This window comes from Vigna unguiculata, chromosome 3, assembly GCF_037176805.1.
Source record: "Vigna unguiculata cultivar grain cowpea cultivar isolate G323 ecotype 2 chromosome 3, ASM3717680v1, whole genome shotgun sequence".
In the NCBI taxonomy this organism is placed as follows: domain Eukaryota; kingdom Viridiplantae; phylum Streptophyta; class Magnoliopsida; order Fabales; family Fabaceae; genus Vigna; species Vigna unguiculata.
The window spans coordinates 5630467-5648712 of record NC_140794.1 but is presented as its reverse complement, the minus strand read 5'-3'; the positions used below and the strand labels follow the sequence as shown (position 1 = coordinate 5648712).

Here is an 18246-nt window from a genome sequence, read left to right as displayed (position 1 = left end):
TGTTAAATATAGGGTTTAATTGATGTAATTAACATTGGATTAGGTTAATTACTCTTGTTTAGAGGCAGAATCAATAGCACGTTCAAATGCAGTAAGTGCTGCTGCCATTTTGCATGCTCCAAAACTGAGATACGCACAAACCATAATTTTAATTTCATCTCATCATTTTTTTATACATCAAGAACATGTTCAGTTTTTCTTGTTCATCACAAGAACATTAATTGTATTATGATTGTAATCCTCATTAGAAGAAGATTAATCAACATTCAAAAACTTAACAATAAACAAGCTTGAAAGAGATAGGAATGGAAATTAAATCTACTTTCTCAGTTGAAATAACGTTTAATTTAATCTTATAACATTTCATTCGTATATATTATAATTTGGTTTTATATTTAAACAATATCTATGCATAAAATTATTTAACTTCCAAAACAACACCTATTTCCATTTTCAAACCAAATTAACCCTTTATCATGAAATTGCAATATTATATATACTAAAATGCAAATATTAAACAATTACCTTGAAGAACTGCCTTTAACTTTATAAACGTACTCTTTCATGAGATCATAGTTCCAAACCTCCTCGTTCCTACATTAAAGAAAATACCAAATTTAAAACTAAACAATAACCCTACAACATCATAGGAATAAAACAAAAACAATTGTAATATGTTGTAAGATTTTTCGAGAGAAGATATCAAGAAATTTCATATCAATAAGTTGTCAACAAGTTTATACAAGAAATCATGATACCGTTTTCAATATAAAATTGTAAGACATTAGGTTATTCTTTTATTTATCTTGTTTATTTTTATTTAAATGAGACTTCCAACGCATCTTAAATTCATAACATACATTTTTTTAACTGAAAAACACGAAAAAAAAAACTATAAAACAGTAAGTAATTTTTTTTCAAAAAACATCACATTTTATGAAGAAGGAATAGTGAAAAGTACATTATCTGTGTTAAAAGTTTGAAGTCTTCTCTGGCACAACTGCAAAATTCTGATATAATTTCGATGAAGAAATGATCTTCTATACTCGTTTTCAAGGAGTAGACTAAAGAGAATTGATCATCTACCATACCCTAACAAAAGAGAGAAAAAAAATGAGACAATTTCACTGCAGAAAAACTCAGTTTGAACATAAAATTACACCAAATTTGTGAGAAAAAAAAATGAAGAAAGTTATGATAAAATAGTTTAGAGAGACACCTCTTGCTTCATGGATTTGAAAGTGTCAGAAAGTTGCAACTTGAAGGACTTCATAATTTTCAAGATTTTTCAAAACTGAGTAAAGGAAGAAAGGGTACACACCAAATATATGTGTTGCAAAAGGATTAGAACACAAGACAATCAAACTGATGAATGTATTAATTAAAATATTAAATTTTAAAAGATGCAAAAGATGAATTATTCTCATTAATCTTTATCAGACACCTTTTTTATTTGGTAAATGGTGTTCATATTACTTAATATATCCTGTATTTAATAATTTTTAGAACCTAATAATTAATTTCATAACACACACAAACATATTTATTTATTTAAAGAGAAATGAATTTAAGTTAAATACAGACATAAAAAAGCTCACAAGTAATGGACATTTAAAGTGTTATATTTGGAAGTCAACTTAATTTCCAAAATTTTATGATCCAGAATAAGAAAATTAGTTACAATGAGTTTGATTATTTGTAATGTAATGATTCAAAGTTTTCACGATTCTTGATTCAAAGACACATCATTAAAACAACAATAACATTCTAAAAATGTCTTCAAAACCTTTGAAAAATTCCAAAAGTAATATACTTACATGATATAAAGTAGAAAGTGACACATTTATAGGGAAAAAAAAACTTATCTATGACTATTTATCCACTAAAAATTGACAATCAATGATCAACTTTTAACGATTAAAATAAAATGTCAGAATTATTATGCAAGGGAATATTAAAAAAAAAGTGTCGAAAAGTCTAAGGTGGTTAATAACTAGAATCAATATAGAAAAAATCTAACTAAAACATGAGATATGATTGGGAGTAGTTTTTCAAGTTAAGTTCTCATAATGTTATGATCTCCAAAAAGATTGGCGAGTTGTCATAGGAAAATCAATTATGTTAATCAAATTTACCTCTCTTAAGTTAGTTATCAATCAACTTTTAGTTTAATGTTTAACTTTTTTTCACAAATATGACATTTTTTTGTACTTGTTTTGTGTCCTAGAATTGAGTGATCATGTCAAAATTGTTAGTATACATAGGATATGAAAGCATATCTATCTTAATATCCTAAATTCCAAGTTTCAAAATATTTTATTATAAAATTTAAAATAAATTTAAATATTCTGATTCAAGTGATCCAACATCCAATAAATTGAGTTAAGTTTTTCTTTCTTTCAAACTTAACAAGCAATTGCTTCCTACCCATCCAATTTCTTCTTGCACCCCACAATACAAGGAAAATATTCTTTACTATTCCATCACACCGAATCATTACTACAGAGGAAGAAGAAGAAGAAAGTACTAAAAGAATTCATTTTAGAACTTTTTTCTGAAAAATATTTCATGCGTTTTGGGAAGCTTTTTTTGAAAGCAATTATATTTATTATGAGAGGTATTATATTTATTATGAAAGTTTGTTCCAGAAATCTGTATTCTATGCTTGTTGTAAAATGTATTTCATGCATTCCGAATATTTTATTACAAAAATCTGGTTTCGAAAATCTCGTTCCAAAATTAATCAGAAAGTCACTTTAAGAAAGGTAAAATGGTCATTTTGTAAACTAATGGGCGCAGGAAGCAATTAATGGGATGCAGAAAAGCAATTGTCCAATTTTGATTGGGTTGAGTCTTAAATTTAGTCAATTTTAACCCAAACTCTAAATACCCTTACTAAATGAAAAGCCAATAAAATTAAAATTTAAGAGAAAATGTTTTTTTTTAAATGAACTCTTTCATTTCTTTAAAATTATTTTAACCAATAAAAGATATTATTATTCATATTTTCTCTTTCTCTTCATCTATTTTTCAACGTTAAAACACATTGAATTATTTTTCTCAAAACAAAACCACCTCTTTCCACAAACTAATTTCAATTTTTACACCTTTTATAATCATAGTTTTCAATCTTTACACATTCTACTTAAATGTTAAATTTGTTCAACCGGGATACAATTTTTTTTATAAATAAAATTACAAAATAAGTAGAAGAAAAAAATGAGGTAAAGAGACTGCTGGGCACAATTTGCACAACCACAACAGGCACCCAAAGTGGCTCCATTTTCTTTGTGTTTCTTAGTGATAGTTGGCACATTCATTTGATCTCTGATTAGAGTAGTGCAATTTTACCTTCACAAGAGCAATGGTTAAATACTGAGTGGCCATCCTTGAATTCCATTGGTACCACTGCACTTTTTCTACCATTACAGCTTCATTCACCAAAGCATTCAATGATATGCAAAGATAGGCAAAACTAGGTTTTTCTTTCTAAAAATGTTTAGTATGAAAGCTCTCACAATCTATGGTTAATGGTATCATGTGTGTGCTACTTACAATCCTGTACCTGAATTACTGACATCAATGTTTAGTAATACATTCATATACACTAGTACTAGTATTTTTGTAATTTCATTACAACCAGCCAAAACTACTGCATATTTTCGCACATTCCTGCCTAGAATAACATCTGCTCAAGTGCTAACAAATCAGAAGAAAAATGAGTTGCAATTGAACACTCATACAATGTAAGTTTGCTTCAAATTTTTGCGTCCACGCTTTCCTCTAGGATTGGCACTGATCAAAGCATTCACAAGCTCAGAATCCTCTTCAGTGATCAGTATGTTTGCTTTACTCGGGTCTGCAAGCAGCAACTTCGCCACAAGGTATCCAGCAATGGACCAAGTCTGATATAGTCGAGATTGCTTTCCAATGAGTCGAGATCTCTTCGTGTCATAATATTCTGGCCACCTGTCTCTTGCTATGCGTCTCTCAGCCATTTCAACAGCCTTTGCAGCAATATGTGTTCGCTTCATCTTTATGCTTGCAACTGTGAGCTGCAATAGGTATGTTTCATGTTAAAGACTAGAACCTCCGAATTTGGATTCTTTGAATTTTTCTGTGTTGTTCTTCTGCCGTGTCTTCAGAATATACTAATGGACACTTTCTTTATATTTTAAAATATATCAAAAAGATTTTTAAAGTACCAACATCAGTTCATTCTAAATGTTTAGCAAAGGACAACACAGAAAACTTAGCAGAGAATCTAGACTCCATATTTCCAACTCGCAAAACTTGTATAAACAAACCAAGAACATTAAGAAAATGATTTTATTTGTAAATAAAATAAATGGGAAATTAGTGCCAAGACGAAGAGAACTAAACTGGTTCAGTTACATGTCTAGCTGAAAGAAATACAAAGGACATATATACAAGAGCAAAGGAAAAAAGAGAAATAGAAGCTTTAAATCAGAACTTCTTCAACTAGAGAGATTCAATTCAAGTGTGTTGCCACTGTAACAAACCTGCCAGAGCAGTGTCGGCCAGGAGCCTGCATTATGGTAGGACCAGGGCCTGCCAAAACATAAAAGAAATAAAAAATCTTTTGATGAAAAATAAAATAGAATAACAAAAAGGCACAAACACAGATAATTAGATGCAATACGTGTTCTTAGGATCACTGCCTGTGATTATCTGCCACTCCTGACCCTCAAGAGCAGGATAACAAATCTTGAATGGCATCTCTGCCACTAAATCTGACCATTTGGCCTCAACAAGGTCCAATATGGCATGCGATTGCTCCACTGTGGCCAAACTGTTTACAACAGACCACAAGTTTCCCAGGGAAAAAAATCGGAAGTCCATGTGAGCTGGTTGTAGGTTACCAATTAAATAGCCTCCTTTGTTTGGCATCCATTCCACTAACCAAGGAGAAATCTGATCTGGGTATATGTTGAACTTGTTAACTGCATCATAGGAGTACTCCTCTGTTGTGTAACGGTAGATCTCGTTTAATTTTTTCATATCAATCCAATAGTATTCTCTAATATGAAATGAAAGAGCTACCAGACGGTTGTTCAGTGCCCGGATAAGATCAGCTGATCCATCCTCTGGAGTAAGCATCTCACGTGCACAGAGTAAGGCAGAATAAAACAGTGCCTAGAAATAGAAAAAGATAATAAACATTAGAAAAGATACATGAACACTAACTTCATATTTAATTATAAGTATCTCAGACGTACAAATTTTTCTTAAAAAATAGAAAGTTGTTTGACGAGATTACAAACAAAATTTAAAAGCAGAACAGGTAGGCAGATTTAGTATGAACTTAGCCAGCACTCCAACCTTGCCCTTCAATTATTACAACACTATCAGATAAAATTATTAAAAGATAATTTTTGAAGAGAAGAAACATTAGGCACAGAGATGCTGAAGTCATGTGTGCAAATACACCACAGATACTGGCTTATATAGGCTTTATTATATTAATTACACATGATTGGAGGACATTTCGTTTCCTCTAAATCAGATATTAGTTTCTTATAAACTACTAAACAAAATGCATAATATTTCATTCTAGTTTCAATAATAATATTTAACACTGAAATCACACAATATTGCAATACACTTGCTGTCCCAGAAAAATAACTTGACACACCTGATGACAAGTTAAAAAACTAAGGTGAAGTTGAATCATTCAAGCATAAAAATATGTAATATCAACTACTTCCAAACGCATAAATACCTAATATCACCAAAGTAAAAGAAGCTCAATCATTAATAAGAATAAGGTATAGGAATGCAGGTCCTCAATCTATCACAACAAAATTTCTTCTTACATCAGGTCAAAATGGTGCACTTAAGTACAAATTTTCTCCTAATCTAAGCAAATGTATAATCATAAATAAGCACCAAATTTTCGTTCCTGACCTTATAAAATACAAATTTATAAATATCAAACAATTCAAGAAAGAAAATCTTATTTACCTGAATCTCCAAAGGATGCCCATGAATTCCCATCCTCCGATCTATCATGCAAGAACCATCTGTTACTAATAAGGTCGGGAACATATCAAAGCCATCAGCAAGACACAACCTCAAAATCATCTTAATTCCTGTTTGCACATCAACTCTCTCTTGAACTGATAGATCACCCGAGCATTTTCCATAGGCTCGTAATAAAATAATCCACCACAATCCTGAGATCACATGTGAAATAAGTTCAGCAAACCAAGAAGAATTGTAGAAAGCTTGTTCTGCAATGCAACAAAAATATTTCTGTTTTTTTATTATTTATTTTACCAGAATCAACAGGAGCAACACGCCCAATGGCTGCCTCTCCAAAGTCAGGATCCAAAACTTCTTCCGTTGCAGAATCATCACCATCAAGAGGAACTGTCCGAACCTTAAAACTTGCAGGCATCAAGCCTTGTCCTGGACTATGACAATCCATAGTTTTTTCCCAGCTCTGAAATATGGATGTGTGCGTTTAAAACAGTATCAGAAACAAGAAAGTACTGCTTGATAAGAATTTAAGGACTCCCCCGTCCCCCAGATGATTATTTCCTCCCTTTCATTAACTATAATAAAGTTAGGACAAATGAAGTGCTAACAAAAAATATTACTAATGAAAAGTATTATTTAATGAACTTTTCATTAATTGCGTGCAGCAGATGGGACCGGTGGTGTTCTACCTGTAGCCAATTCACATCAATATTAAGTGTCAAACACAAGTCTTTTCAGCATGTTACTTAAAAGGAAATCAGTGTTTTACTTCATTCACCAAAAAAGTTACAAGCCAATGGAGAAACAGCGAGAGTTAGATTTGTAGGATTAAAAACAGTAATGAATGATGATATTGGAATAACTCTGTAAAGGAATAACACAAATCGCAATTACATGACTCTAGAATAATCAATTAAAAATGAAAATACATATCTAAGGCGAGTAAATGACCAAATTGTATCAAATTTTGCTGTTACCAACACACATTATGTGTTATACTACCAAGATTCCAAGACATTACCTGCAACTGAAGTGTATAAAGGATAAAATTCCGAACAATATCATACTCCCCCTTCAATAGGAAGGCAATTCCCGAAGGAATGAAATCACGAATAAAGACCTGGTCATAATTCAAAGTATTGGAACTGGTCGGGTCCTTTGCAGCAATAGTTCCGATGGGATTGCCACAATAGTAAACTACAGACTCCCTAAGTAAGTCCCATGCTTCTTCCTCCATGGAAGAGTCAAAGCCGTCACTAATAGCTCCATTTGAAACATTAGATGCCAAAATCTCTTCCTGTTTCAACTGATGGACTTGGACATCTTCAAACTCTAGGATATGCTTTGTACTCATCACATTGCTTGCTGAATTTGATGTTTCAACATCATTCAAAAGTCTTGATCCATTTCCATCTCCTGCAGCTACGCCACTCGCACTTTCAGCCCGTTGGCAGTTGCATGTCTTTAACCATGGACGACTATAGGTTTTATTGTGGTCATGCAAAGTGACACCCATCCACTGAAATTGATGTGTTCTTAACCGGCTTTGGAGCATGCTAGAACACACAATTAAATCCCTATGCCTTGAGGATCTTTTCTTCATGCATTTTACTCCAAACCGGGAATGTAACGTTAAATCTGAAGAATTCACACGAGGCTCATTATACCCAGTTTGAGGCACAGTCCTGGACAGAACCTGAAAAACTGCTTTGGAAGTACACAGGGACATGCTGCTTTACAAAAAGGGAAACTGTACCCACTTAAATTTGCTTCCTGTTAATGCCTTTAGATTACACTACACCTGTGAGAAGGGAAAACTACGTAAATCAGTATAATTGAATGACATGAACACAGCAATTTCAACTAAATAAAGATTGCAAGACACTATCAGCAGCTTGCAATTTAGTAGAGAAGAAGAAATAGTTTGTTATGAAACCATATCTGAAATTTAACTCATTTGCTTTACCAAACCCAGAAAATTCTAGAAAAAAAAATAACAAAACCAATGCTCAATTTGGCATCAGAACAAACAGCTTTCGTGAAGCATAAAATTTGAGAATTAACAGTCACTTAACCGAAACTAACCTAAAATCAGTCCAATATATTCATATACACGTAATCCAATAACTGAAACAAATAAAAGAAAAAAACAACAAGATTATATTCTGAGTAATCATTTAACCAGTGTTCAGAGCTCAGAAAATTTAACAGGAAAAGAAAAACAAATAAAGCACAGCAAACCAAACCTTAGTTTAATTATCAACAGAAACAGGCACAGATGTAATGACAAACATACAAAAATGCATAGCAAAACTAACAAAAAATCAAAGAAACTATGTGGGTTCTCAGAAAACAAACCTATGACCGGAGAAGTAGTGGGAGTGTCGCGGATCTTGAAATCAGTGGAACAGAGAACAACGTATCATGATGTTAATTCCTCACTTCGCAAATTTTACTTTGTTTTATTTTTATTTTCTTTGTTCCGGTCCCAATGATATTTCAGTTTCTTCTTCTTATCTTATACTGTTCTTCTGTCGCGCAATTTGCAATTATGAATTTTTCTTTTTTGCATTTGCTTTTTTATCGATGACACGTGACATTCGAACGCGACCTCCGCGCCTCCTCGCAAAGCAAATGAGAAAAACGGAGATTGTGTGCACCACAAAAAAACAAATTTTGGGGTCTCTTTTTTATTTTCCTTCACCAATAGAATCTTTTCGAGAAACGATTTCTTAAGAAATTGAAAAGAAAAAGGTTTTGTCAGATTATATAAAATGTATTCTTTTATCATTCTTCATAACATGTTCTTGTAATAGAAATGTTTTCTTTTAATTTATTAATCAGTACTCTAAAAATATTTGTCAATAATTATATATAACCTTATAATTTCAGTTCGACCTCCATTATAATTTATAAAGGAGAAATTAAAGCTCACAAGGATGATTTGTTAAAAATGGAAAATTTTGAATTTCTCAAAATAAGTTTTCCTTGCATAAATTTTTAACTGGTAAATAAAAAGAAATTATCTTTAACACTAGAATAATGTTTAAGTTTTATTATCGGATAATGATATTTTAAATCATTTTTTTATTCAGTTTTAATTTATCATTAAATCCAAATATTTTTACATCATCCAATTATATTATTAAAAAAATTAAAATAAATAATTAAGTGATGATTGAATTAATAAGTTAAAAAAAATTATCAAAATATCATTATTTTTTATTCTCTTATATTGAACCAACTCCATTTCTCCATGTGAAGGAAATAAAAATGAAAAATTACTAGGTTTTGAACTTTTTAATCCTCGTTAACACAAAAATATAAAAATAAAAATATTGTAGGTTTATATTTCTAGTGAAATAGAATTCATACAGCACACAATCCATCACAAATTAATCCCCAACCATGTTTAATTTAATTTTCGAAACCTTTTTCAATTAATCCACAATCCAACCATTTTAATTAAAACAAATTTTGATTTATTTCAGATCATCGTATCAGAGTTTTTTTTTTCTGACATAACACTGTTCAGGTAAAAAAAAATCCAGATGGCATACTGATATTTATCTTTATGAATAAATTGTTACACTTTCTTTTCTTTTATTCTCATATATTATCTCTTTTATATATAAAAGCTGTTAATGCAAACTTAAAAAAGTCACTATTCTTCAGTATTTTGGACACTAATTACTTCGATTGCAGGCATTGATATTATTTTTAAACTAATATATACATTTTTCTACAACTACAAACTTTACAGCTTATTTTTCTCTGAAAATGAAAAATCCAAATAAAAGTGGTGGCCAAGTTGATTCAATGCGAAAATGACAATCTGATAACTGAGATGATTTGTTTAATTTGAATTTACAGTAAAATATAACAAAAGTAATGGAAAGTAACCAAGTTGAAAGTCATAATTTGGTAATATATGATTCAATTATGATTTAATTAATTTAATTTTAAAATAAAATAAATCAACTAGCCATATTTAAGTTACATAAGTTTGAATTATCATATTCTTTAAATTAATTCAATCCGATGCACAGCTCTTCTCAGCCATTTAAGTATGTTTGGAATTTCATGCTATGGGATGCTAACTTGAACAATATTCTAAAGAGGGGAGAGGGAAAATAAGCCACAAATGTAGCACCGAATTTTTAAACATTTAAAGAGCAGAGAAGCACCAGGATTAAGCATACACTAAACCCTGTCCAACTCAGTCTTGTGTTTGTCTAACTGATCTTTCAACTCTTTTTTCCATTCCTGAATTAAATTTTCTTGTTTCTTTATCAGCTCGTCTTTTATGTTAAGTTCCTCTTCCATCAGAGCAATCTCCTGCGTAGAAGATAAGACATACAGAATTACAGTATCCATGACTGATAGAAAATCATTTTATAGTGTACGCCATACCTTTCTAAGCATTTCAACTTTTGTTGGCTTATCCTCACGTTGCAGGCTAATAAAATAAAGCTGAAGTTTCTTGGCAGCCTCCATAAAATCTCTTGCATACCTATCCACATCAACTGAAAAAAAAATTTCAAAACCAGGAAAGTTCAGTTGGATAATTGGTTAAACTTACTAAGCGTTGCAAAAGAAAGTCATTTTGCAAATATAGTTTCCAACAAAGGCAAGATTTCTCCTCTCACTGTAAGTCCAAGGGCATAAGTGAACCTAATTAGCCTTGCAACTGCTGTTAAACCTTATGCATGTCACGGTTACATGACCATTTTCCACTTACTTCAATAGCTATGTTTAGCACTATGCTTGCAGTGATATGATAGTGTGTGTGATACATGTTACACATGAAAAAGTTCTGACTTTAAATTCAGACCAGAAGAGTGTCATAATCCATACGAACCTTGCTTAAGGCTAAAGGTCTAAATAATGCAGACCTTATAGCCTATGCCCTATATGGAATTAAGAAATATGACATGCATAAAAAACACACAAAGAACAGACATCAGTTTATGGCATTGACAATCATTTCTAACGGGTTATATAATTAGATTGCACATATTCATGGTTTTGATGAAAACATGGTTCTTTAAAAATTTAGTTAGCTGCAAAATCATCCATGTGAACCTTTTTACCACCCTTCTTTACTCCCTGCCCTAGATGATCAATGCGTGCATACTTGAACATTGAACAATCTATCAACAACTAAATTGCGGATGGAGAATTATTAAGAGGATGTTCATTGAGATTTAAATGTCGGGCAAATTAGTTTGACAGGTTAACCTAATAGCACAATTTGACAAAATATTCATCCTCTCATCATATAATATGCTTAGAGTTAATATCATGCCAAGACTAGACAGAAATAGAAATTATGCTTCCTCTCAATTTGAGGGTATATGTATCATCGTATAAGATACATGGTGCTTTAAGATTCCATGTAACTGAAACTCAACAAATGCTTCACAGTAAAATGACTCGAAAATTTCTGATAAAAGAATAAATATACAACGGACAACATTTATATTTTTCCTTTTAATATAAAAAGTACATAATTTTGAAAAGAAAAACTGACACAATAAATCCAATTGAAAAGGAGGGAAAAGAATATATTGACCTTCCATAACTTCTAGCATCTATTAGAGATTACTGGTAATATTCAACCAAGCAATCATGTCTACTTACCACCACGTCAATCCAAAGAACAAAGTACAGTCTTCCAGTATAGAAAGGATATGGTACAATCTAAAATTTATTCACTTCTGCAGGTTCAATACATCTTTCTCTTACATACATATTCCAAAAAGAACATACTTTTTCCCTTGTTTCAACTCCTGACATCATAAAGATGAAGCAGTAGACATATATTTCCTAGATCTCCTAAGCCATTTCATTGCTAGTTTAAGCATTGTATATTTATGTACAAAAATTACTAACTGCAATCCCTAATAACTTTAATTGAGATAGAAATCAGAATGTAGGTAATTAAATAAAGTTTCAAAGGCCTTTTGGTGCTGATGGTTGATGCATAGTTATCCATCTCAGTGCCAGTTTTTTAAACCACAGCAAGAAAATTTGAAAGACTTGCAGCTACTCACTTTGATGTGAAGGATGGGGAGAACGGTCTATTGCTTGAAGTTCTCTGGCTGGCAAACAGGGAAGCAAAGCAGCTTCCAAAGCCATAACACACGAAACCATATCATCCTTTGAGGGAGGAGAAGATGGCAGTTGGGGATCACCTATGTGCTGTTGCTCAATTACTTGCCGATCACCCATATTCCTTTCCAGCCTGCCAATGTAGAAAGATAGGATTAACGAAAATTCTCCCAATCCACACTACATACAAATTTCATGGAATAAAATAAAATATTAAGTGTGCTTGACAAAGCCTTCATTTCCATGCCACAAAATAAAATAAAATAAAATAAAAATACTCTAATATAAACAGAAAACAAAAAGTTAAATCGAGAAAAACAGTGTTTTTCCCATAAAATTTTTTTGTGTGGAATTTTTTCCTTTGTCGTATACATTAAACAATCGAGATTAACACAAAAATTAATAAATAAATATTTTGCTGGGTAAATTTCAGTTTTGAATAACATTTTTCCAATTTCAATCCATTTTTTAATAAAGAGAATAATCACGTTTCTGCATATCGAATGAACAAGAAAAAATATGCTACCCTCGACAAGCATCACTGGTGAAAAGAGTCCAATTCACTAATTCGGTGACAAGTAACGAAGAAATAAAAGTCGAGGAGCAAAACCAACCAGAGTTAGATAAATAGCAATGAAACCTACTAAAATTTTAAACTGCAATTACAGAAAAAACTAAGAATAACCATGGCAACACCGCATGGAGAGGATTTGAAACAAGGAAACTCACGTGATAGCGACTGAGAAGATGACGCGCGTGAGTGAGGACTAGAGATGAAGAAGAGTGAAGATGCATTTGGGTTTCCATATTAGATTCATAAACCTAATTTCGCTTCTTTTGGGAAACCCTAATAGTTAAATTCAAATTTTATTGATACAGCTTTCAATTCTTCTACATCTTTCTAATAACTAATTAAAAGATTAATATTTTTATTTGTATAATTAATTCATTTCGAATTATTTTTTTTTATGTTGAGTAGAAAATGAAATGAAATTATTTAGTTACTTCTATTTGTAAAATGAAACAGGAAACTCAATACATAAAATTCTTTATTTATAATATAATTTTTAATAATAAAATAATGAAGTATCATCTTTTAAAACATTGATAATTTAAACTATTTTTTAAGTCTTCGGTGTCTATAATTTAAATATTAAAATTTATGCTACAAATAAATGTACTTCCAATTAATAAATTGATTTTTTTTATTCAGAAGTAAATATTTTAGATGAACATACTATCCTCAAAATATATTCTAAAAAATAGTTAAAATCCAACCTTTTTCTAAATTTAATTTTTTAGAAAATTAATATTTTAGTTATCTAACTTTTACTTTGTATTAATCTTTTAACATTTTCTTTCACCTAGTTTGATCATAAAAAAATGTTCTAAAATTGGGAAGGTAGTTTAGGTGTGTAACCAGTTTTTTAAAATGAATTTTGTAAAACTATGTTTTTTAAATGTCGTGTTGAAATACTAGATTTACATTTTAATAAATTTGACATACTAATGAGTACTTTTTTCATTTAAGGAATTAAAAAAAAATGTCCTAGTTTTTGGAAAACAATAAATAATTAAATAAAAAATTTAGAAATAAAGAGTTGCAAGTTATTTTTACTAAATATTTTCATTGTTATCATAATAAGTTATTTAATATAAGATAGCAAAATTTTTATTTTGGTTGAGAAAAGATAGATCAGTACCATCTCTGTAGGAATTAGTTTTTGTGAAAAGGTTAAAAATAATATATAAATAATATGTTTTTTAAAAATAAACAAATATAAAAAAATACATACTTTTCTAACTTTTTGAAGGAAAAAAAAATCACTTTTTTCACTTCAAAAAGTCTTCTTTTTTTTCATTGAGCATGACACACAGACAGGGTGCGAAAAAAACTTCAATTTTTTTTCTTGTGTGTCCTCCCCCAACATCCTAACACAGAGCAAGCATAGACTCTGAATCTATAACTAAATGGGAAATAATTTGGTACTAGTTTTTAAACAATAACATGAATCATCTGACCCAGAAAGGAACCTGGTTTTACCATGCAATGGTAACACCACTTTATTTACATAAACTTGTGTCTAAGTTTAATGATCCGTTTCAGAAGATACTGATAGTACATTATAGTCTTGTGTCTTGGGGGTAGAATTAACAGGTAAACTGACACGCTCTTTCCCTTCTGGCTTAGAAGATGCATTGCCATACCATATCATTCCCGCTATTGCAATGGCCATGCCCAGAATCACTTGTAAATTCAGACCTTCTTTTCCAAAGAAAACAAATCCTAAGGCAAGTACCAGAATTGTCTTCATGTGGCCAAGCACTTGGAAGGATACGGCTGTGAATCTGCCAATGCAGATGAACTGGCTCAGGTTTGTTCCTACTGCGATGGTGCAAGAGATAATGATCAACAACTGCACAGACATGGAGTAGATGTAGATTAGTTTAGTACTACTTCTGTTTCAACATAATTGCAAACAAACAACAACTATGTTCCTTGTTGAAACAATTTTAATGAAATAACGTTTTGAACTAGTTTATCTGGAACAAATTAGAAACAAACAACATAGTTTTTCATTGAAAACATCAATCATGTCAGTGTCTTTTTTAGGCACTGTATGGTGGTGTATTGTTTGCAGGATCCTGATTTTTCAACTTGTTTCTATAGCATGTCTTTCAGCTTAAACATTCTAGAAGAGAGCTGGAATTGATATGTGCACAAGATTTTTATGGTGCTGGAAAATTATGGTTGAACTAAACATTGCTATAGAGAATAAAAAACATTCATGTAACAACAGAGAGATAAGATCCACAACATAATGATTAACACTAGGTATGTGTCAAGAATCAATAAAACATGTAATTAGGTAGCATATGGAAAGAGAAGCTTACAGTGGATGTCAAACCATAGTTGTAGGCATCAACTCGTTTGTTTGTCAACCAAAAGTCCACAAAAGGACCTACTAGCAGTAAACTTGCGGCTTGGACTGGTGCAGTGTGACCTAACAAGTTAAACGATCCAAGAGAATACTTCCGCTGAAGAAAATGCACATACTGCAAAAAACAGAAGTGCAATATCAGCTAAAAAAATTATAGATCATGAATGCCCAATAAAGCAGTAAGAGTTATAATTGGAATGATCTGATATAAGTTACATAATTCTGCCAAAATATGCATCAAACCCATGATCAGAACCCAACTTTACAAAGAAAATTTTCTGCAGACTTCCTATTTTGTCAGTTTTAGATATACAATAAGCTAAGTTTAATAAATTTTTATCTATAACATTTATAATAAAAATACTCCCTCGATGTACCTATTTTATTTTGATATACTGCAATGCCTCAATTAAGATTCAGGGTTGATATAGTGTTAGTACTATGTTACTTACATACTGCTGCAGTGAGGTGCTCCAAACTGCAACTGCAGCAGCTATGAAACCCTTGGCATTGACGCTGACATCAGTGACAGTACATACAGCTACACCAAAGAGAACTAGAGAAATGCTAAGTTTTGTGTCCCTTGAATATCGTACGTTGTCCAAGATAACTTCCAAGAAACAAGACACCGGAATCATACTCAGCTTAGCAATCTGAAATTTTCATTTCATAGGAAAGAAATACTATAAATACCAATATGTTTCACTGGCAGTGTTCAATTGTGATACTTAAAGTAAATTCCAGATGTTACCTGATAGAAACCGACCGAGTTCCACATTAAACTAACATTCATTCCGACGATAGAGAAATTTGCAAATAAGACAAATTTGATAAGATCGGGTAAGGGAAGATGAGAGGTTTGGATATATCCCAGCCACTTAAGAAAGAGTGTCAGCAAGGTAGTTGTGGCAAAATGCAAACCAGTTAACGTTGTTGCTGCATAATAGTATACCATATACAATGTCAAAACTCACGGGTAGTAGGGAACTTCAAAGGTAATATATTACCTGGCATAAGAAGAAACCATGAATTACATCCTTCTTTGATCAAATGGTTATAAAAGAAATTTTAAATCATTCACCGAGTGTTATTCTCAGCACTTGGTTATTGTAACTCTAGGGTTTATACATATATATTATGTCACCTCTCTTCTTATCATAAGTAGTATTGTTGTCTATAAACAACACCACTGATGCAAAGCTTGAACCTAATTCAACTAACACCATTATTCTCTCAGATCTACTGCACATGAGCATTAAAAGACAGGCTCAATGAATGCATTGTAACTCAAAAGCAATGAACTACAGAGAGAAATTAGAATGAAAGAGGGAGAGCAATTATCTGGGGCTAGAGAAAAGTACAGAAACGTTATACCAAAGCTGAAACCATATGTAGCCATGAGGGCTTTATTCACAAGGATTATCCCCACAGATGTGACTATATTGAACATCCATGACGCCACATCAATTGCAGTCTTCCTATCACCCTTGGTTGCAGAAGACATACTCACTGTATCACAAAGTTTGAAAACCAATGACTTTGTCTGCATTCGAAGACATATCATCAGAAGTGGCACAGGTTCCAACGAAACAAGTTAAACTCTCTTTTTACACACACACACACCTTTCTTTACTACTTTTAAAACAGTTGGATCTGTTACAATTTGTTTTCTATAAATATGTCCCAGAAACACTTTAACAGAGCATTTAAAGAAGAGAACGACAAAATATTTTCAAACTGTTCTGCTTGTTGGTTTTCAAAGCACTTATTTCCACAACAATCTTCGGAACTTGTACTCGAAATTTATTTCTGAAAAGTGTCAAACCAAGTGTGTGAACAAACACAACTGGTTTCAGGTGTCTTAGCATGTAAAACCAGCAAAAAAAAAAAAAGAGAAAAAAAATGAAAAAGCTAATGAAGATTGCTTTGTTCAATTACCACAATTGCAGCAGGTACCTGACCACTACAAAGAGTGAGCTCTTCCTGACGATCAACAAACCTAGAAAACAAAAAAGACTAATTAAGCATGAATGTGAAGCAAATCTGATATCCCTTTTATACAACTTCATCTTTTTAGAAAAATAGGATTTTCAATATAAAAAAGATATGATATTTTGAAGACACCAAACAGACCCTCAACTCACAACAATAGAGTTCAGTTCCGAGGAACAGGATCATAAAACTGCAATAACTTCAAAACAAGGAAGTAATAAATAACAATACTAATAATAACTTGAACAAAATGTTACTCCAAACGGAATTCAAAAAGACGCGATCAGTTATGAAGAAGTAAACCATAGGAACAGTGGCAGGAACCTTGGTTGTTCTCCAATTGAAAGAAGACCCCAAAACGACGACGTAGGTGGTGAGAGGAGGTTGTGGGAGAAGAAAAATCACATATATAGAGAGAGAGAGAAAGCAAGGTTCGGTTCGGTTGTGTTCTGTTCGGTGTTTTTGTACTTTGTTGTTTCTCTTCTCTCTTTGAACTCTTTTTGGTTCTTAAAACGTGATTCTGGCGCGTGTGCTTTTTGTAACGTTCTGGTTCAGTGAGGTTGGGGAGGGAAGCAGCAACAGCGTAAACGCAATGTCATGAAGAACAACGGTCTATTTTGTACACAGCGACACAAAATTTAATGCGTTAATTAATCATTTGTGTCAAAGAATTTGTGTTAATGTGTATTTGCATGTTACGTGTCCACCGTTGATAGTTTATTGTTACCATAAATTTAAGGTTTGTTTGAGCCCAAAATTCGATGGCCTGTCGCAAAAATAATTGTGGTTGTGCTTCCTGCCTTCTCTCACAAATATTGGTATATAGATCAGTGCTTATACTTTTTTTAAAAATTATATAAAAAAAATGTTTTAAAACAATCCAAAAGGTCCCTAAATTTCTGTCATGTAGTAATAAAAAATTGAGAAAAATGAAATCAAATTTGTATTTATTACTTGAGAATTCTCACATCAAATGATAAATTTAAATTATAATGAGTACGATATCTATTTTGCACGTCAATTTTATGAGACTGTTTTTTAAAGCTATTATGACATATCTTACTTTGCTAGTTTTTTTTTTCTAGTTTTTCTATTATGTTTTTAAAATAAATTAATTTTAATATATCGAAAAAGTTTTTATGAATAATAGTATGTTAGTATATGATAATAATTTAATGTTATTAAGTTAATATAT

At 31.6% G+C, this 18246-nt stretch overlaps 3 protein-coding genes across 12 annotated transcripts; all 3 read right to left on the bottom strand.

The window, feature by feature from the left end:
- Positions 1-3545: 3545 nt before the first annotated feature.
- On the bottom strand, positions 3546-8574 carry LOC114178811 (neutral/alkaline invertase 3, chloroplastic-like). The gene is made up of 7 exons (XM_028064910.2): positions 8362-8574; positions 7025-7804; positions 6301-6466; positions 5986-6197; positions 4664-5157; positions 4524-4572; positions 3546-4055 (listed from the first exon to the last, which is right to left on the bottom strand). The coding sequence occupies exons 2-7, from the start codon at positions 7730-7732 to the stop codon at positions 3738-3740; spliced, it is 1947 nt and encodes a 648-aa protein (XP_027920711.1). The 5' UTR covers positions 7733-7804; positions 8362-8574; the 3' UTR covers positions 3546-3737.
- Positions 8575-9993: 1419 nt separating this feature from the next.
- LOC114176830 (mediator of RNA polymerase II transcription subunit-like protein) lies at positions 9994-13004 on the bottom strand. Its single transcript, XM_028062009.2, has 4 exons — positions 12847-13004; positions 12060-12250; positions 10417-10529; positions 9994-10341 (listed from the first exon to the last, which is right to left on the bottom strand). Exons 2-4 carry the CDS (start codon positions 12235-12237, stop codon positions 10207-10209), a joined length of 426 nt encoding a protein of 141 aa, XP_027917810.1. The 5' UTR covers positions 12238-12250; positions 12847-13004; the 3' UTR covers positions 9994-10206.
- Positions 13005-13859: 855 nt separating this feature from the next.
- LOC114176010 (UDP-rhamnose/UDP-galactose transporter 4-like) lies at positions 13860-17645 on the bottom strand. Of its 10 annotated transcripts, none has more exons than XM_028060893.2 (7): positions 17355-17645; positions 16998-17058; positions 16434-16568; positions 15811-15995; positions 15512-15712; positions 15013-15174; positions 13860-14534 (listed from the first exon to the last, which is right to left on the bottom strand). In XM_028060893.2, the coding sequence occupies exons 3-7, from the start codon at positions 16561-16563 to the stop codon at positions 14208-14210; spliced, it is 1005 nt and encodes a 334-aa protein (XP_027916694.1). In that variant the 5' UTR covers positions 16564-16568; positions 16998-17058; positions 17355-17645; the 3' UTR covers positions 13860-14207. The 10 variants fall into 10 exon arrangements, with proteins under 10 accessions (XP_027916694.1, XP_027916691.1, XP_027916689.1 ...); XM_028060890.2 differs by having other exon boundaries at positions 17376-17645; XM_028060888.2 differs by having other exon boundaries at positions 16434-16602; positions 17016-17058; positions 17376-17645.
- Positions 17646-18246: the final 601 nt, after the last annotated feature.